The sequence below is a fragment of the Talpa europaea genome (assembly GCF_964194135.1).
Source record: "Talpa europaea genome assembly, chromosome: 14".
NCBI classification, from domain to species: Eukaryota; Metazoa; Chordata; class Mammalia; order Eulipotyphla; family Talpidae; genus Talpa; species Talpa europaea.
Window position 1 is genome coordinate 88,738,857 of NC_140082.1, and position 21,292 is coordinate 88,760,148.

Consider the following 21,292-nt stretch of genomic DNA (forward strand, 5'->3'; position numbering starts at 1 on the left):
CTGCAGCCTCGGGTGTGGGGCGGAGGGAGCGTGCCCACGAGTTGCTGGGGACAAAAGTTAAATTTGGGGCCTCCCCTGGTGGTGCAGCAGTTGAGTGCTGGGCTGCAAAGCTGCCTGCAGCCTCTGCAGTGCCCATTCAATCCCCGGCCACGGGTGAGGGTCCCACATGGCACGACAGACCGCTCCTGTCTCGCCCGCTGCTCCCCTCAGCAGTGTATTTCATCAGTCTGTCTGTTCTGTTCCCCATTCTGGCTCTGGTGAATTCTCTCACTCTCCTGCACTTCTGACTGTACCCAGTGCTTGTATAAATAAATAAATCTTTTTAAAAAATTAAATTTGATTCATAGTCTTTTATTTATAGTTGTTCCCCAGAATAAAGAGTACACAATGCTTCTCGAACACACCAGAACCATGCTTTGTAAATATTTTTTATAGGGACAAATGCTCCACATTTTAAGTCAATTTCTACAGTGTCTTGGATAAACTTAAATCGGAGAGCGAGGGGACGCTGCTCTCCCCCTCACGAGGGTCTCCAGTGCACCTTCTGCAAGGCACAGGGGCTGAAAATCTGCCCCGGGCACAGGGAGGGCCAGTTGTGTTCTCCAAAGGAGTCTGCGCAAGCTCCATATTTTCTCTTTTTTGTGGGATGGAGTGAGGTGCAGAGAGGGGTGGTGGGGAGACTAGCAGGGCCGCTGCCAAGGTAGGTGACTCTCCTCGTCCCTTTGTCTCTTGTGCAAGTGCATCTGCCCAGAGCTGCGGGGAGTGGGGAGAAGGCAAGAAACATGTGGAGACGGGGCTAGAGGGGCGGCTGTGCTCTAGGTCTGTTCTTGGTGAGGGAGAATCAGAGCAGAGGCTTCAAATGCAGACACAATGCGTGTGTGCTGGAGGGAAGGCACAACTGTGCTTCTCTGCTGCTTGTCCAACTAAGACCGAGCTAGTGAGTGGAGCAAGGCATCAATGATGATGGCCAGTGGCACTGGACACAGAGTTTGGGGTTCTAGCCCCAGAAACGGGGAGTTGCCAGAAGCAAATCATCATCCAGCCTTGAAGGCAAACTCAACAGTCCTCAAAGATCTGAGTGCAAATCAAGAAACTGAGGCAATCTCTGTGCACGACCTGGGCATGTTGGAGGTCCTGTCTTTCCCTGCCCATTCCCCACCCCTAGATTTATCCAGGCAATTCGGAAACCAGTCTAATGTCAAAGAGACCCCACCTCTGGTGAAGACAGGCTCCAATTACGCATCTGTGCTGATTGGGGTTGGCACACCCAATGGGCAGATTAACGCTTCTACCTGGGAGTCTCAGGACCTGCAAGCAGAGGAGACAGGTGGCAGAGGACACTGTGCCCAAGGGAGCTGCCGCCTCTCTCCCTTCACTGTCTCACACTGAGAAAGGACCAGTCTTCACTCCTGAGGAATCTATCACCAACTGCACAAGAGCCGTCTCGGGGAGTGAAGCTAACAGCTCTCAGGGAGCCGGCCAGCCAGAGACAGGCAGCAGCAGCAGCAAAAGCAAGACCTTGGGATCGGCCTGGTGCTTTGCTCTTAATTTTGCTAATGAACAGCCTTGTGACATGGCTCTTTGCTATTAGTAGATCGATATTTTAAAATATTTTGATCTGTAAAATCTTTGGAGCCGAACTCATCAGCGTTTGAGCTAAAACACATGGGATTTTAATGGGAGGCGGTGAGCAAGTCACTGAACCTCCTTAAACTTTGTAGAAGATGGAATTAATCTGCAAGTTCTGGATGATGTTCTCCTCTGGGCCGGTGCTACCATATCGATTACAGATGTGTAAGATCTTAGACTGTGACTGGCACATGTCAGGCACTCAGATGAATAGCAGACATTAAAATTATTTTTATTTACCAGAAGGTGCTGTCACCCACACAAAGCGCATGCCAGGCTGCGAGGCTGCGAGGCTGCATGTCAGTGTTCATTTACACTTGAAAGATTTTTTAAAAGAACATTTTAATATGTGACACTGGGCAGGCAGGCAGCCTCCTCCAGCCTCAATTACACATAATAGAGCCCCACTGAGGACAGTTTCATAACCAGTTAGTTATCGATACCTTCTGCTGAGTTAAATGTGGAAATTTTATCCAAAAGTAGCCATCAGTGTGTGTTGGGGGGGCAGCACCCACTTGTCGGTAAAGCTTGCCTTTCTAAGGTCCTGTTAGCACTTTGGCTCATAATGGCCACTTTAAGTGCCTGTTGCTCATTTTAGGAAGGGGAAGGAGAGTCAACTCCCCTTTCAGGTAGTTCTAGGAGCATATTCTGTGCAAGGCCCCTCTTGTTAACCTCAGCCCAGGCTAGATGCTGCTGGCAACGCAGACGGGCCTTCCTAGGGAGGAAGCAGGATTCTTCATGACACCACCAGGGATCACGTCTCACGAGCAGCGCTCTTCTCATTCACTGAACACGCCCCCACTCTGGCTGCCCTCAGAGGTGTTCGCTCCGCTGAGGAGCTCGGGCTCAATCCTGCCTGCCCACCTTGGTGCCCAAACCAGATTCCCCAGGGCTTAGTGAGTCTCGGCTGGTTTAATTGGAAGCATTGCGGTTTGGGTTTCCATTGCATGCCCCGGAATGTGCCTCCTCCTGCTTCAGCCTCGCCTTTGCGTTCCCGTGGCAATGGGATAAATAATGCAGAGGTCTGGCTGCTGGGAAGCAGGAATAAGGCCCAGATGTCAGGAGTGAAAAACACAGCAGTTTTAAGCTGGCAAAGCAGAGCAGTCAACACAGTCGGGGAGAGGAGTGTCGTGGTCAGTGGGAAAAGGCCTGGGGAGGTGTGTTTGGGATGGGTGGGGGACCTTTCAAACAAGGGGCCCAGTTCGCTTGCAGAGGGACTGGAACGGGGCTAAGGAGCGGAGGGGCAAGATGAGGGAGGCGGGGGAGGAGCAGAGCAGTGCAGCCCTGATCAGCCTCTTTGCGGAGCCAGAAATGATGGAACTCACGTTGGTGTGAATTAAATTAACCTTGCAATTTAGCTCAGACAGGAATTTATTGGAAAAGAAACTAGCAAGATGCCTAAGAACCTGATTTCAAAATTGCAATCCAATCCACACCCTCTCCTTTGCTGATGGAGACAGTGAGACGGGGGAATCAGTTCAGTTAGCTCGGGGTCAACAAGTTGAGAACCAGCCACTCCAGTGCAAACAAAACTAAACTAAACTAAATGAACCTCCAGACCCGAATCTCTTGCTGAGCTGCTCGCCTCGGGGGAAGGCAGAATCTTCTCACCCATTCACTTACCGTGGACACCCAGCTGTTATTCTCACCCTCTTCTTCACACCACTGAGCCCCCAGTTCCTGTGGACTCTACCTCCTCACTCTCGGCCCAAGCTCCTGCGGTCTCCATGCTTACCTCTGCTGGCTGCAGCGACGCCCCCAGCTCCCTCCTGCCTGGACTCAGTCCCGTGCCCAACACTGCTGCCTTGTGCGTGGGTCCTCGGCCTCTCTTCACCCAAATATTGTACTTCATGGTTCCGCCACCACCTCAGGAAACCGTCTGACACCCCGCAAGGGCGCCCCTGCACCTGGCTCAGCCCGCCTCTGCCCACGCAAACAGGCTCTGCTCTCGCTCTGTGTCTTTGAGCGACTGTCCCCGGCTCCTGTTCGTGCATGTGGACACGTCTCAGGGGCGGGACTCCTCCCAGGAGGGACTTCCCTCAGGATCCAGAGGCACAGGCTTCTCTTCCTGTGTGTGTGTGTCACTGTGGTGTGAAGACACTCCCCCGTGGCGTGCCTATGTTTGGGGTCCTGGAGACCCTGCTCACCTCTCGCTCTCTCCTCATCCAGTAGGATCTCCCGTGCACTTGGGGGCTCATCCCGCCCAAACAGGTCCTGGAGGACGTGATAGAGAAATGAAAAGAGATTTCAAGCGTGGGCCCCAGATGGCAGCCTGCGAGGGTTCAAGGATCAGTCACATCCGTGACAGCGGTGCAAACTTGGAGAAGCCCGGGCACGTCATTATTCATTTTTCCTGAAGTTCAATTTTCTCACGCGCAAAAGAGGGGTGTCTAGGGCACCTCCTTCATCGTGAGATAATCTGTATTAGGTTTTAAGCACAGTCTCTGAAGGATCCCAAGTCTTTCATAAACGAACCATGTGGCTGTCGACAGTGTTACGCAGAGTAGTGTTGTAGTAAAATTTTAATTTTTTCTGCCACACAGCAGGCACCCGTAAATATGTTTTGAATTGATCGATGAGGAATCAGCCACGGCCTCTGGCTGACGGGTAGCCTTGCAGTGCTGTGACTGGCACACTTCCTGCTAACCTGGTTCAGGCCTTCACTGAAGAGAAGCATCCGTTTTACATTTTCAAGTAGGGAAGAACAAGCTTCCTCAACTGAGATGACTTGCTAATTTTCTTGTAATGGCCCCCTGCAATTGAGAGGAACACATGTTTCTTGTAATTAACAGGCATTTATTTTTAGGCATGTCAATTGAGCACCAAGCAAAACAATGTCACCATCTCCTTTATTTTGAATCTTCAGGGGCCACTGGGACTCCCAGGGCTGAGCAGTGCTCGTCCCTGCAGGCGAGCAGGTGGGCCTTTGCCGTCACAGTCTGTGTGTTGGGGGAGGCGGGGAGCAGCTCACCTCCATTTCAGGAGCATTATTCTTTAAGGCATGCTCCTGAACTTGCATGGAGTGTTGGGGGGGTCAGTGGGTCTTCACCAGGTCCTCTCCCCAACTCCATCCAAGTGATGACTCAGCATTGAGAAACCTAAGTGCAGAAGTCACATTTGATCGGGGTGAATCAGCACTTAAGGAGCCTGTCCCATAGAGGTGGTCAGAGCTGCTGGCTTTGTGGAGGGGTGCTGCTGAGACACAGTCCTCATTTGTTTGCCTCCTTTGCACAGGGAGAAACTGAGGCGAAAGTGACAAGGGTTGGTGGAAAATTCACGATGGTGGAGCAGTCATCCTTCATCAAGTGTGCAGTTGCTTCCTCCAGACTGGAGGTTTCAATGCATGTCCAGGGGCCTCCGCCTCACCTGGGGATTGTTAGGAATAGTTGGTCCTGGGCCCACCAGGACACTTGAACCACAGAATTGCTTGGAAGTGGCTCAGCTCTGTGTGTGTGTGTGTGTGTGTGTTAAAAAAAAAACCAAAGCAATTACTGTACTTATTCATGGAAAGAATGCCCAACAGGGGAAGATGTGACCTCAGTTCTACTTCTTCAAACTTACCTTTAAATTTTCCAAAAAAGATCTTTGAAACCCTTGTGTTCCTCCCTCCCCTGTTTTGCTCTCTTTCTCACCCCTCCTTTGCTGTAAGCCTCAGGGAATATGGGGATGGTTCACGGGTGATACAGTGGAGGGAGAACTATAGGGCCTACATTGATGTTGTTGTAAGAAAAAAAATAATAAAAAATAATAATAAGAAGAAATTATTTTATTGAATTTAAAAAAAGATATTTAAAACCTGTGCACAGTGAGAAATTGGGACTCCCATTTATTTACAAAGTTGTGTCAGTATTTTACTTCAAGGTCAGCCTAGAAATGTACCATCATATTTCATGAAAATCATTGCTTAAAAATAAAAATATACGCATGTAAAAACATCCATAACTTACCACCACTTACTGAGCGGTTATAATGGGGCATATTGTATATCACTCATTGCGTCCTCTTAATTTTCACAGCCACCTCCAATGAATAAAGCCTCTTTTCAGAGGAATACAATTTAAAAGAGTCAAAGTAATGGATCTTTTCAGCATTATTCTTTAAGGCATGCTCCTGAAATGGCAGGTCATATTTGGGGATCAGTGGGTCTTTACTAGGTGCTCTCCCCAACTCCATCCCAGCATGACTTAGCAGTGAGAAAACTAATCACAGAAGTCAAATTCAATTGGGGTGAATCAAGAAGAACTTGTAGTTCTCCCTAGGTTCACTAGGAAAATAAATTCAGAACCCATTCTCCAAGTATTTTACTTGATCTCACCTGAAAATGTAAGAGTAAGGCCCTATTAAAACCTTTTTTAAATGATCAAACCCAGACTTTTGGGAATTTAAGATTTTCCTTCTGTTTTCCATCTCTGATGAATGCAAGGAGCCATTTTTCCCTGTCAGTGGCCTCTGCTCTTGCAAAACCTCCAGGTTTTCTGCTACATGACAACCATTAGGCACCATTGCTTGAGCCCCTGGACTGAACATGGTGTTTCTCAGCCCTGCTGAGCTTCAGCATCAGCTGGAGGTTTTAAAAACTCCCACAACCTGTACCACTGCAGACCAATTAAATCAACATCTCTGGAGGTGGGCTCCAGGCATTGATACTTTTAAAACCTCCTCAGGAGATTCGATCCCTGCACAGGATGAGAAGCACTGGCTTGGGAGCATACTTTTGTTGGAAATAGCAGAAACCTCTCAAAGTAACCCCCCTGGTCAGGGGGAAATAAAGTCCAGTGAGGTCTCACAGGAACTGGAAAAGACCAAAACCTCACAGTTCTTCCATCTTTCATTTCTCATTTTGTTTTTCTCTATGCAGATTCACTGTTCTGCTCTTTTGTGATTTATCTTGTCTCTGGTTTGACTGGTCAATGGACCTACTCCCTCCTCCTCAACTCTTCATAACCCATATCTCAGAGATGTCCAGGAGTTGGGAGATTTATTTTTTCATAAGACTTTAACCTGAAACTATAACTATAAACCTGATCCTGTATAAAAGACAAATGCAATTGCACCAAAATAATTAATACATAGGAATAAACTTAACAAAGGAGGTAATGGAATTGTGCAATATAAACCATATGATATTGTTGAAAGAAGAAGACACAACGAGATGGAAAGATAGTCTCTGTTCATGGATTGGAGGAATTAACATTGTTAAAATGACCATCCTGCCCAAAGCAATATCAAAATTCAATGCAATCCCTATCAACGTTTCAATGGTATTCTTGAAAGAAAGAGAACAAATGTTATGAAATTCATGTGGAACCGCAAATGACCCCAAAGAGCCAAAGCAATCCTGATCAAAAAACAAAAATAAAAATGAAAACAAAACCCAGTTAGAATGGAGGTACACTCTCAGAATTAAAACTATATCACAAAGCTATAGTAATCAAAATAGTTTCATGGTGGAATAAAAATAGACACACAGACCAATGGAATAGAATTGAGAGCCGAGAAATAAATACACATTTATTCAACAGTTAACCTATGACAAAGGAACCAAGTGTATAGAATACTGTTGGGAAAGGTGGGCAGTCATATGGGAAAGAAAGAAACTGGACCTCATACCATATGCAAAAATTAAATCGAAATGGATTAAAGACTTGGATGTAAGACGTGAAACCTTAGAATATATAGGAGAAAGCATAGGAAAAACACTGTATGACAATGGCTTCAGTGGTATCTTTTTGGATTTGTCTCTAAAGGCAAGAAAAACAAAAGGAATTATAAACAAATGAGATTATATCAAACTGAAAGCTTCTGCACAGTGAAGGAAACTATCAGTAAAACAAAGATACCCTGCAGAATGGGTAAAAATATTTGCACATCATACATCTGACAGAGGACTGATAGCCAAGACATCTGAAGAACTCACACAATGCAACGATAAGAAAATAAACAACCCGATCAGAAAATGGGCAGAAAAACTAAGTAGGCACTTCTCCAAAGAAGACATATCCTTGGCCAACAGGCACATGAGAAAAATGCTCTTTCGTCACTTATCATCAGGGAAATGCAAATCAAAACCTCGACGAGACATCATCTTATGCTGGTGAGAGACCAGTTATTATCCAGAAAACCCAGAAATAATCTATTGGGAAATATGTGGAGAAAAAGAAATCCTTGTACAATATTGGTAGGAATGTAGACTGGTTCAGCCCCTGTGGAAAACTGTCATAGAGGTTTCTCAAAATATTAAAAATAGATCTACCATCGGATCCCACAGTTCTGCTGGATTCTGCTGCATTGCCAATTAACTTGCCTGCTTTTGAATGACATAAAAGAGAAATCACCCAGATTTATTCTTTTATGTCTATCTAAGTTATTCTTTCATGCTGGACTGTATTTTGTTAAATGATTACACCACAATGAATGCATTTTATCCACAGGCTTAGGCTAGGAAAAATAGTGCTGCTATGGACACAATCTGATCTCTCCTGGTGCCCAGTTGGGCTGGAGTGGGCTCTAGAATGTTTTTAGTCAGCTTTAGAAGGTGCTCCCAGATTTTTTTCCAGGATAGTGGTATCATTTTATAGTCTGCAGGCTGGGTTTGAGCAATCTACCCAATCAGCACTTGCATTTATCTCTGCTATGGAATCAGTGGTCCTAATATACCATTCCGTGCTATGGCATCTTGTGGTGGTGGCCACATGACCTCCTTGGTATTAATGAGGTTGAGTTCATTTTAATTTGCAAAATAGCCACATAGACATTCGCTTCCATGAAATGTCAATTCAAATATTTTGCCCACTTTAAAGTTGGATGACGCCTCTTTTTCTTATTACTGTTGGTCCCTGAGGGGCCTCCCTGATGGCTCAAGGTGTTAAGCACAGCACTGTGAAGCTCTCCTCAGCCTCTGAAGCACAAGTTCGATCCCGTCCAGGGAGCAACCCACATGGCGCAGCAGACCTCTCCTGTCTCGCCCGCTGCTCCCCTCAGCAGTGTTTTTTAGCCAGTCCGCCTGTTCTGCTCTCCACTCTGTCTCTGGTGAATCCTCTCACCCCCCACACCTCTGGCCTGTACCCCAGTTCTTGGATGCATAAAGAAATAAATCTTTAAAATATATATTGGTTCCCGAGTCCTTTAAACATAACTCTTCCTTTTGAAATATTCCTTTCTGGCATCACCTGTTATGCTGTCCTCAGCCTGTATTTTCTCTAAGCCCTGAAATTAACTACTGGTTGAGAAAACCTGGTTCCTTGTACTGGAGAATGGGATTAGAATGTGGGCAGTAGCTGTGCTCCTGGCTGTGGAGGTGGATTTGTCTAGGTCCTCTCAAAGAACAAGACTTGGAAAAGTATGTGGCTGTGCTAACTCATCTATACAGGCACTCATTTTTATTTCTATATTTAAACGTATCTCTGCATATATATTTAAAAACCCAAGACATCACAGTGATACTTCTAATTTCAGTTGAATACCAGAGAGTTTATTTGGTCTTCCTGTTGCCATTGCCTTTAACTTTTTCCTCCAACAATGAGAAACTCATTATATATCTCCCTCCTAAGATATATCTACTTATTTGTTCATCCCTAGTGTACATATAAAGTGGTTTCAATATTACTAACCCACACCACTGTAATAAATGTATTTATTAACAAGAGCACAGTGTTAGTATTCAGAGCTTTTGTCTTTATTTTTACATTATTATGTGGAAGCTAGTATTTTCCAGAGGAACCTAGGTTAGTTTTCTTCTTCCCACCCCATTAAATTTGATTATTTTATTCATTTGCAATACAGATAAGTTCCCTTATTACAGTTTCTATTTCATTTTACATTTTCCCAATGCTGGCAGTGTGGTTGGATGTTTTGACAATTTACATACAGCAAAATACACCCTTTGTGGTGTAGTTTCAAAGGTTTTGAGGCGTGCACTAAGGTGTGCTCTGCCACAGAATCGTGATGGGGTACAGTCTTATTCATCCCAAACACCCCTCGTGCTTCCTCTTTGTAGCCACCCCCACCTCTTTTGTGTGCTAAGCCTTGCGTTTTGCCGGACTTTATTTCTTTTTTTTTTTTAATTAATAAATTTTATTTTTATATTCCCCATACAATTGCAATCCCCCCATTCTGACCCCAATACCAAGCCAGATGCTAGAGAAAACTATATTTTAAACATTTAATCTATTCCTTCTACATGGATATTTCCTACTGTTTTTAAAAATTATTTAAAACTGTCACAAATGAAAACTTTGTACTTATTTCCTTTTCTGGTTTTACCCCTGTTTCCTCTTTCACAAGTAAATTTTTCAGGAGAGCTGTCCATGGCTCTCTATTTCTTCCCATTCTGCTCACTCCTAAGCCCCCTGCAACCTGCCTTTCCTCCCCTGTGACCCCACTGATGCATTCTGCTGAGGTCACCTGCCAGCACCATGCAGCTGTTTCTGTGACCTCAGCAAGTTGACATTTTCAGAATTAAAAAAAACGAAGTGATTAGCTCACACTGCCTTTCGCCTTTGGCCACCGCAGGTCTTCTGTGACTTCCACGGCCACTCACAGAAGAAGAACGTGTTCCTTTACGGCTGTAGCATCAAAGAGACCCTGTGGCAGGCAGACTCGGCTGCGGGCGCATCTGTCCTCTTGGAGGATGTCAGCTACAGGGTGAGTCTGAGGAGAATGGCCCCGGGCACCGAGTCCACCCTCCTGCCCCTGAGATGCAGGCTGCCCTTCCTTGCTCTTCCTGAATAAACATTTTGTTGTTTTCACTACAGCATTAGGATGCAAGTGGGTGTGAGGGCTGTGGAACACCCCCCCACACACATACACACACACACACACATTTTTGGTGAATAATGGCCTGGTTGCTCTGAATTTGTTTTCTATATGATATAATAATGCAAAAGGCCTGAGAATTGAATGCAGGAAACCTCAATTCAATGGCTGGTTTGCAATTAGCTATGTGACTGTGAGCCATTAATGCCACCTCTCTGAACCACCATGCTGACATCTGTCACCTGATTCTCTGGAAAAGATGGATAAGGCAAAGGCACAGACATGAAATAAAATCTGACCTTTGTTTCAAATTTATATAGAAAAAAGAAAAATTATGACAGTGCCCACCTCTTCTAAATCCCTCATTATTCCAGGCATATGAATTTAGTGTGCACCAAATTGCTTCTTCCCCAAGGTTAATGATAACATTAAAAATGGTCCAAGTCCACCAAACTACTATTTCACCTAGAAACACTTCCTCTGTTCCTGGAGTTTTTCGCCACCCTCTTCCCTCCTTCCATCAGAAATGGGATTGTTACTGAGCAGTAGAGATCCCCCAAGGCCATTAGAACTGAATCAACAGCTTATCCTCCATGCTCTATTTGCTCTAAGGCTCAACCAGAGTCGTGGTGTAAAACCTCAAGAAGCTTAACTGCTTAATCTTACTTCGGAAACTAGTTTAGTACGTCAAAATAGTCATGGGGGGGTAGTTGTGTTGACATATGTAAAATGATCTCCACGCTTGATATTTTGTAAACTAAAAGATTCTGCATTTTCCAACCTTAAGAAACTGGCATGAAATCAACATGGAATGGGACAGAGACCTGCTATCCTAGGGAGCCCTACAATGGATTCTTAACCTGTGGCTCTGTTATGATTCATGTTCTTGAATTTATTAATTCACCGATGGTTTTGAGACCATTGTTAGGTCTCCATGTTAGGTAAGGTGTAGGTGCTACCATTACAGAGGTGGCTATGACTCTGTCTCTGCCCATGAGAATAAGTGCAGTTGTATTTATTGTCAATGCTACTGAAAAAGATGACTCCATCTAGATATTTATCCACTTGGTTCACTAGTTGTGGGTAAATCAGTTGGTGTGAGTCTTAGTTTTCTCCCTTATTCAGTGAAGAAGTTTAATTCTGCAAGTTTATTAAATTGAATTCCTTGATGCCCTAGGATTCTTCAAGGGCCGTTTTGAGATATGCAGAAGGAGCAAAGTGCATAAGGACTTAGCTCTTCTCCTCACTTCCTGCCTAAACATCCTCGCTTCTTGGGTTGCTCTTTAGGATTCTCAATAGTGTATAGAGTCTTCTATCACTGACTTTCTAAATCTAGGGCACAGTGACAAATAAATAATGATCTTGACACAGAAACAGAATGAATAAGATGGAATATGTATATATAAACTATTGCTACAGTAACATTATTAAACATACTTATAGCATATATTAAACATACTTATAGTATATATTAATGTATGATATATATTACTATTATCTATGGTATGACATTAAAATAATATTAATTGATTAGAGAAATACTGATAAGTAATGTTATTTTAAATCCTATAATTTCCTTATATTACTATTATATATTCCATATAGTAATAGCTCTTATTTTTTATCTATCAATATACCTAGATGGGAATCACTCATGTGATTGTAGAGACTGAGAAGTCTCACTATCTTCCATCTACAAATTGGACACCCAAAGAAAACCAGTGGTGTAGCTCAGTGAGTCTGCAGGCCTGAGAATCAGGGGAACTGATGATACAGATCCCAGCCTTATGTCAGGAGAAGGCTGATGTCTTAGCTTGATCACTCAGGAAGGCAAATTTTCTCTTCCTCCATCTTTTGTTCTCTTCAGACTCTCAACAGATTGGGTGATTCCCACACAAGTTGGAGAGGCTGGGCCTCTCCTTTTTACTGAGCCCACTTATTCACGGGTTAATCCCATCTGGAATACTCTCACAGACATAGCCAGAAATATCTTTATGTGTCAATTTTCTGCAGTAAAGTTGGTACATAAAATTCACCATCATACTGGTGTCCTGCCTAGAAAGTGTTTTGTGTAAATGGATTTTGTCAGGATTGAAAGGGCCCATTCATTTACAGATGGGGGAACTGAGACTTAGGAGAGAGTGTCTATGTAGGATGCTTTGATGTTATGGTCGTAGTGTCTGCCAGGGTCAGCAGGTCACAGGCCGGTCCTTGCATTCATATCTAAAAAGGAGCCATTTTAAGTATGTTCCGTTCATCAGAGCCTCTTTTGTCCTCTAGCATTGCATTAAGAGAAGATGATAAACTATTATATTTTGCATCCACTCTACACTGTTGATTCAATTGAACGGCTCATCCTCAATGGCACTACTCCCAGTTATGGTGGTAGAAAGAGGTCAGTGACTCCATCTGCAAAACACAAGAGCAAAACCAGAAAAATTGTCCAAAAAATTCATTTCATCTGTCTGCAAATGACCAAATGCAGATAATAGGTTGAGAAGCTTTTATCCTTGAAAATTGTCAGAACTTCTTGAAAGAACATCGAGGTGGCTCCTCACACTTCTGTGTGGTCATTAAAAATGCAGTTTCACCTGCACAAACCTGCAAAAAGCCAGGCATGTGCAGGTGAGATGCTGGAAATGAGAGAGCCTCAGCAGGGCTGGGATAAACTCTCCATATATTTCTGGAGTATGAGGATAAATGTGTCTGTTCAGGAAAGACCCAAGAAGTACAGCAAAATATAAACGCAGACTTAACTTAGAAAGTGCTCCCCACCCAATCTGATCCTCCTGGAGTGAAAGGCCTGTGGACTCAGGGAGCTTGACCACAACTTCTGCCCACCACACTTGCTAACCATTAAGCTGAGCAGACATGATGTCAAACTAAAACTACAATTTAAATAAAAGTTTAAAAACTGCAGATGCATCAGTGGCATTGATTACAAATTAAAACATAAAAGCATTAAAAAAACATAGACTAAGAAAGTAGAATTCAGAGATAAAGAAAGTAGAATGTCTGAAAGTAGAATTCAGACAATTCAAAATATTGTCTGTGATGTCCCATTTTCAACCCCAGATTACAAAACATGGGAAGAATCGGGAATGGGTGACCCACACTTAGTGAAAACAGCACATGCTGATGTTGTTCTTCTGTACACCAGAAACTCAAAAGATGTTCTAGGTCGGTGTTCTTTCAATTAATATATGTCACCTATACATATGACAAAATATTCAGTAGCCAAAAAATCCTTTCAAAAGATAAATAAGAACTACTTCCCAGCCTATTTTATGAAGCCCATTTGTGTCTGAAGTGAAAGCCAGGACAGACATCACAAGGAAAGAGAGCCAGTATCTCTCAACCAACCAATCCCCCACCACCACTACCACCACCACCACCAAATCCTTGGAGACAGTAACAAATCAAACTCATCAACACAAAAAGTCATTATTCATTGTGACGGGTGGGTTTATTTCTGAATGCAGGATTTGTTTAACATTATTGGAAGTTTTGCTTTACGTGGTTTCATGGCTCATAGTAACAGCATGCTATTGGGGAAAGTGGTGTTGGCATGAGGAGCGCAGGACAAAGGAATGCACAGAGAAAGCAGACACGCGCCCACGTGTTTGTGCTGAATGATTTTTGACAAAAGGTGACAAGGTGAGTCAATGGGGGAAGAACCATCTCAACAAACACGCTGAGCAGTTGGACACCACTTGAGAAAATGGGTGTAGGCTTTGCCTCACATCATGGACAAAGTTTACCTTGAAATGACCCATTTGCCTACATGTAAGACTAAGCCACTCTCTCTGTAATATTGTCTGCTTTGATTAGTCAAATCTATCATGGACTTTATCAAACTTAAAAAAGTTCTGCTCTTCAGAAGACACAGTTTAAGGGCCTCTGTGTGAAGCTGTCTGTAGCCTGAAGCACCGGTTCGATCCCGGCTGGCCAGCGAGGGTCCCACATGGCATCAGACTTCTCCTGTCACGCCCGCTGCTCCCCTCAGCAGTGTAGTTCAGCCAGTCCGCCTGTTCTGTGGCCCCACTCTGTCTCTGGTGATTCCTCTCACCCTCCTGCCCATCTGGCCTGTACCCCGGTTCTTGTATAAATAAATAAATAAATCTTTAAAAAAAAGTGAGAGAAGACACAGTTTAAGAAAGTAGAAGGACAAGCCACCGAATGAGAAAAAATAATTTCAAATCATGTTTCCAGAATATATGAAGTATTTTTAAATCAAGAATAAGAGGAAAAACTTGATCTTTAAAAAGGGGTAAAGGTGAGATAAAACACCCCACCAAAGGCAACGTATAAATGGTTAATGTGAACAATGCCATTATTTATTAATTGCAAATAAAACCGTAATGGGATAGCTCTACATGATCACTAGAATAAAAATAAATGGAAATGTCAAGTGTCGGGGAAGGATGTTTACAACCAAGAACTTTTATTCATTACTGGTGGGCATGTAGGTTGGTTTGTGGCCACTCTGGAAAACAGGGGCAGTTTCTTCAAAGTTAAGTTCAGCTTTGAAATGAATAATTTTAACACATGAGCCAATAATTGCACTCCTGTGTATCTATGAAAAGTGAAAACCCATTTGTCCATGAGTGTCCACAGCAGCCTTGGGCACTGTATCCCCGAAGTGGGGCCAGTTCTGTTAGTCCACCAGCCTGTGAAGGGATGAACAAAAATATTCTTACAATGGCTGCTTCGCAGTAAAAAGGAAAAACTACTGACACATATACAACATTGATGAACTTCTAAAACATGCTACATGAATCAAGTCGGAGGCAGAGAAAAAAATTGTAGGGATTAATTTATATGAAATTCTGAAAAGAAGACAAAGACACATAGAGTCACAAAATAGATCTGAGGTTGCCTAGGGCAGGAATTTACAGGAAAGGAACATGGAAGACGTTTTAGGGTGATGAAAGTATAATAAAACTGGCTTGAAGTGTTAGTTGCAAAGAAATGCATTTACTAAAATTAATCAAGCTACACTTACCTCAAAAGGTATGTTTTTTAAAAGCAAATAGTCTTTACCTCCTATGTGCTAGGTATTTGTGTTGGAGAGAGAGGCCGATTAACAAAAACTTAAAATGTAGAATAACACGTGCAAGGACAGTGAGCTCACCCAGGAGGGAATGGTTAACTCTGCAATGTAGAGCTGGGTAGAGGATCCCACCTGACTCTAACAGCCACATATTTGAGGGGTGCTGAGCCATGTTAGGGGGCTCCATGGAGAAAAACGTGTATTGTGGGTAATTTTTATTTTAGGCTGGATTTCAGGAGCCATCTGAGGCAGTAGAATGGCATGACTTAATGGCATGATTAAAACTCGAGCCTCGGGCCTCCCTGGTGGCGCAGCAGTTGAGCGCTGGGTTGCAAAGCTGCCTACAGCCTCTGCAGCACCGGTTCGATCCCCGGCCGCCGGGCGAGGGTCCCACATGGCGCACAGACCTCTCCTGCCGCGCCCACTGCTCCTCTCAGCAGTGTACTTTGTCAGTCTGCCTGCTCTGTTCCCCGCTCTGGCTCTGGTGAATTCTCTCACCCTCCCGCGCTTCTGACTGTACCCAGTGCTTGTATAAATAAATAAATCTTTAAAAAAACAAAACAAAACAAAAAAAAAAACTCGAGCCTCAAAAAACTTTAATTGCCAGTGATGGATGAAAGTAAATGAGAAGTGACTTGAAGTCAGGTCCCTGCCGGCTGCCTATACCTCTTGCTAGAGAGTGTCCCGCCACTGGCGCTCTCCTTCAGTTTCCAGTTTTGAGGAGCAGCAAGTAATTATGGATGCTACTCACGGTGCTAGGCACATTCTGGCTACTTTTCTAAGTGCTTTCTGAGCATTAATTCATCTCATCTGCCCAGCTACCCTCTGTTCCAGAATCGTGTTTGGTAATAGAAGTATTTGACAAATGTTTGTTGAAAGAATAGGCACTTTTAATAACATCCCATTTCACCTGTGAGAGAAGGGAGACACAGATACTATGTGTCCGAAGTCACGTAGTTGGTGAGAGCTGGAATTGGGACCCGGTAGTTCTGCCTCAGTGTCTACACTGTTAGATTCTGACATCAGTGACCTTATAAAGCAGGTACTATTTCAGAGGGTGAAAATGATGAGTCGAATGCTCTGCAGTTTAGAATTAAAGAGATGGAGAAAGCAAGAATAAGTGCGTGTTTGGAGCTTGGGGAATGGGAGTTAACTGAGTTGAAAGAGGGATCTATACATGCAAAGAGAGGCTTTGCATTTTTTAAATCTTGGAAGGTTCAGTATTAGAGCCGACTGGCTTTTCTCTTCCAAATCCGCCAACTCTGCTCTGAACAACAGTAATAATGGTGATAATAGCACCGTTTAGAGAGGTCCTGAGTGCTCCTGCCCCACTCAAGGCAAGGGCTGTGCCCACCTCCCCTTTTACAGTGGCAAAACGGGGAACTGGACGAGTTCGGTGGCTCGAAGTCACGCTGTGTGGGGGTCCAGAACTCAGGCTTTTGAGCCTGCATGCCTCAGTGCAGCCACACCCTCACCACTTGATGTCTGTGGAGCTGACCACAGGACCTTTGCATCTCCCCAGCGAGGGGCTCCTCCCTCCATCTCCATGGTGGTGGTTTACCTGTTCATTAAATGACAGACTCCCACACATCTTACAGTGAAGTCCTCATTCCCTTCCCCTTGTGCTTCTACACAAATTGTTCTATGTCAGAGTGAGAAAAGGTGATGGGCTGCAAGTGAGGGGTCATCTAGGGCTTTGTACAGGGGTTGTACTAGCTAAGAAAACCAGCTTCACTGAAGTATGAAAGCCAGATTAAGCTTGTGCACCCTGGCAAAATATTGGTAAATTACGATTATATTCCACCACTTGAGTTGCGGTCTATATTAATAGTCTGTTTTACCTATATAGGCAGTTCCCTAAGCATCCAGACCAGCGGATTCTATTTATCTCAGCAAATAATTTGGATGATTCTTTGGGAGCTTCAGATATAGGTTGTTTGGTGAACAAGACACAGAACTTTAGAAAAGAAACAACTCAGTACATACACAATCCGTAATTGTCATTGAAGCGTGGGGAGAGAGATCACCAGGAGAGAGGGTTGAAAATGGACAGATGAAATCAATTAAGAGACAATTAGAGAAATTAAATGAGGACATCGTTAGCATTTCATTTCCCTTGTGCAAATGATGCTGTAGGTCTGGAAGCTATGTCGGAACTTAGAGATCATGGTAAGTTATATTAATAAGTATGTTAATATACGCTCATATGTAATTTATATAATTGATAATTATATTCATCCTGCCATTAATATAATTAACAGGTATATTAAACACAGGAACAGTAAGAACCAGAGATGTTAAGAGATTTGCTCAATCTCCTAGAAATGAACAAAACAGAAATCTTTAAAAATAATTTATTGATTTGTATGCCATCAACTTGTTCTAGTTCTCTACTATAGGGTAAAGAAAATATCAGGCTTTTCTGCCCTTCCGCCATCAGGATAGATGATGGATCCTTGCCCTGAATGCATGCCTGATGGCGGGCACCTGGAATAGGGTGTGGGCATAGGTAGATGGGATTCAGCTGAGCTAAGACTGTGCTTTTAAGGGCGGCGTCACGGTGACGCCAGGAGCAGCAGTAGAAGCCGAGAAGCAGCAGAACGAATGCCAGAGAGTCCAGATAGAGTGAAGACTTGCTGGGGGATGGGAGGCCTGCCAGCCCCCCAGCCAGCACCCCTGCCTGCCATATGCCTGGTGAACCCCAATAAAAGACCTGCAAAAAAGCCACTGAGGACTCTGACTCCTCCTTTACCCGGTCTGCATGGTATATGTGCTGCCGAAGCGAGCACTACCCGGTCTGCATGGGATCAGAAAACCTGCACTGTGTCCTGTCCTGCCTTTACATCTACCTTCTCTGCACAATATGTCCAAAAATCTGAAGTTTCACCACTCGCGATCCAGTGTACCTAATTTTACAGTATGTGCTTGTTGGTGGATAGTCTGGGAGCGAAGTCTTCTTGTTAATATCATGGACTTTCTAAGCGCCGTGTTTCTGCTGACCCCGGGACCCGTGTTCTGTGCGCTGAGCTTCAGGGTCGGAGAGGTCTGCCTGGACACCCCCTCTCTGCCAATCAGGGGCCTCTAAGTGGAGACTTAACTGTTCTCACACAAAGCTTTTGCCTCCTAGGGGAAGGTGGGATACATGAACCCGGAGTGGATGAATTTGTAGTTTTGCAAATATTCCAGCCCCAGATTTATGGACTGATCAAGCCCACCTTGGCGCTTGCACTCTCTTAGGAGACGAGCGAACTTTCTATGCGCTCCGAGCAAGAGTCAGCCGTGGGCCCTGGGTGCGATGTGAGCAGTCCTTAGCTTGACCCATAAAGCCTGGACACAGCGCGGCTTCATAGTTACTCTGGAAGCTTCAGGCCTCTGGGAAATCTGTGACTTTCCATGGGGCTCAGCTCGACACGGTGAGATTGGACGCCTGCATGCAGCGAGCGTCCGTGCAGCGAGAGGTGATGCGGGAGGACCGTGTGTGGTCTCTGGACTCTGCAGGGGTGGCTTTTGGACCTGGCCAGGTGTAGCGGCAGGAAGGGCCAGAGCAGGATCTCTATGATCCAGGAGACAGGGGAAAGGGAGAATCCTGGAACCCTCGGTGGCTTTTGCAGGCTTTTATTGGGATTTAGCAGGTACACGGCAGGCAGGGGCTGGCTGGCCTCCCAGCCTCCAGCGCGTCTTCACCCTCTCTGGGCTCTCTCTCTCCTGGTGTTCCGCTCTTGTTGGTTCTGTTCTCTTTTGCTCCGCTTTTCCGATCTGCTCTTCTGCTGGCGTCCCCATGACACTGCCCTAGAAGCCCAGTCTCCGCCCAGGTGAATCCCATCTACAGGTGCCCACACCCCACTCCAGGTGCCTGCCATCGGGCATGCACTCAGGACCACAGATGCGTCATGCATCCTAATGGTGGGAGGGCAGAAAAGCCTGATACATTTTTACCTTACCCTACACCAGGGTGGCCTTTGATCCTCGTCCATCCAGCCTGTAGGTGAACTCAAGTTCTTTCTTTCTGACTTCGCTTTCCTTAACCTGTTTTCCATTTCTTAGAGTTGATAAAAAAATAATTGGGGGCCTCCCCGGTGGTGCAGCAGGTGGAACGCAACGCTGTGAAGCTGTCTGCAGCCTCCACGGTGCCGGTTTGATTCCCGGCCGCCAGGGAGATACCCACATGGCACAGCAGCAGACCTCTCCTGTCTTGCCCGCTGCTCCCCTCAGGAGTGGATTTTGGTCCTTCTGCCTGTTCTGCTCCCTGCTCTGTCTCTGGTGGATTCTCTCACCCTCCCGCGCCTCTGGCCTGTACCCCAGTGCTTGTATCAATAAATAAAAAAGATCTTAAAAAAAAGGCAGTAGAGTATGTTTAATGTGTGAAATATGGGAATACTTAATAAATGTTGAGAAGATGTTTTTATGATGCATATCCCCAGTCGCCCACCACTCATCATAATGATTTTTTTTTTTTTTTTTTACTGCAGGCGCTTCCCAAAATCCTTGATAAGCTAGCACCAGCATTTACGATGAGCAGCTGCAGCTTCCTCGTGGAGAAATCCCGAGCCTCCACCGCCCGGGTCGTGGTGTGGAGGGAGATGGGGGTGTCCAGAAGCTACACCATGGAGAGCAGCTACTGTGGTTGCAACCAGGGACCCTACCAGGTACGTGAGGCCACGGGGCACCCGTGTTTTCACTCAGCAGTACTGTGGGGGGGGGGGGTGAGAAGGAGGGAGGCAGCTCTCCCTGGCCCCTCGCTTTTGTTTTCTCACCTGAAAGAGGAAGAAGTCTCTAGGTGGGGTCTGGCTCAGCTCCCTGCTCCTGCAGAACTAGTTCAGTGATTGCTTTTACTGGCAGCACAATCTGTGTTGATCCTGGAAGCAATTTGTGCATGCCTGCCGAGTTGGTTTCTCAATCATCTGCCCTCTCCAGCGAGCAGCAGGGAGCCTCCTCGTGACACGCACCCCCAGCCTTTATGGAACCTCTGTCTGGTCCTGTTCTATGTGGAGGAGCATGCTGTTGCCTTTTGCAACAAGTGGACTGGGCCCCCCCGCGTCACAAAGAGCGTCGGGTGGTGTGTAGATGTTGTCAGTATTTCTGTGGCTTGTGTTTCTCTGTTTTCCGTGCTGATCTCAGTCAGCAGCTCTGCTCTCAGCTGTCACCAGGGCAAACAGGAGTGTGCATGTATGTGAGAGAGAGAAAGAGAGAGAGATGTGGGTCTTCCCAAGATGAGTGGTATGGGTTGCACGCTCTCGTGTCGAGGGAAAGGGTGCGTATAAATCACCTTCTTTCTACAGCTATATTAGCTGCAGGAGCAGCCGGAGAGCTGCTGCACAGGCTGTTCTAGCTCCCCTTCCACTCCCTCACCAGAGGAGCATAAATAAGGGACATTGTGACAGTGCCAAGGTAATAGACTCTTTTCAATTTGTTAGGCAAGCTGACAGACTACTCCTTGGTGACTTCCATTCAACCCCAAGAATACCTGGACCTCACCAGCGTTAAGCTCTTTGTGTTGGCATTGATCCTTGCTGGAATGGCCAGGAAGCTCTTGGCCTCTGCACAATCCCGTGCTTTTAGAAATCTGTTAGCTATCAAGGGGGCCAGGGAGTGAGAGGTGATGAACATTACCTGTCTCCCCACCTGGCCAGGGTCCTCTCGACACAGGGCGACTGAACCACCCGATTCTACCCAGTAATTCCGTTCGATAGCCAGTTCGTCTAAATAGTTGCTTGAAAGGATTATTTTAATAGTGAATGAAGAAGCTGTTCGGCTGAACAAATCCTTACTTACCCCCATTAATGTCGAGGCAGCAGCAGAAGGTGAGACCATTGGCAGGGCGCGGGATGGGGCTTCCGAAGGCCTCCCTCTTCCACT

At 45.2% G+C, this 21,292-nt stretch overlaps 1 protein-coding gene across 2 annotated transcripts in view; it reads left to right on the plus strand.

Annotated features, from left to right (window-relative positions):
* Positions 1–21,292, plus strand: part of AGBL1 (AGBL carboxypeptidase 1) — a gene marked incomplete at both ends in the record, with an annotated part of 583,725 nt that overhangs the window by 318,789 nt on the left and 243,644 nt on the right. The window contains 2 exons of one of the 2 annotated variants that reach the window (XM_084254285.1): positions 10,141–10,272; positions 19,906–20,082. In XM_084254285.1, coding sequence (XP_084110411.1) covers positions 10,141–10,272; positions 19,906–20,082 — 309 coding nt within the window. Of the gene's footprint in view, positions 1–10,140; positions 10,273–19,905; positions 20,122–21,292 lie in introns of both variants that reach the window. The other variant, XM_084254284.1, reaches the window with a different exon arrangement.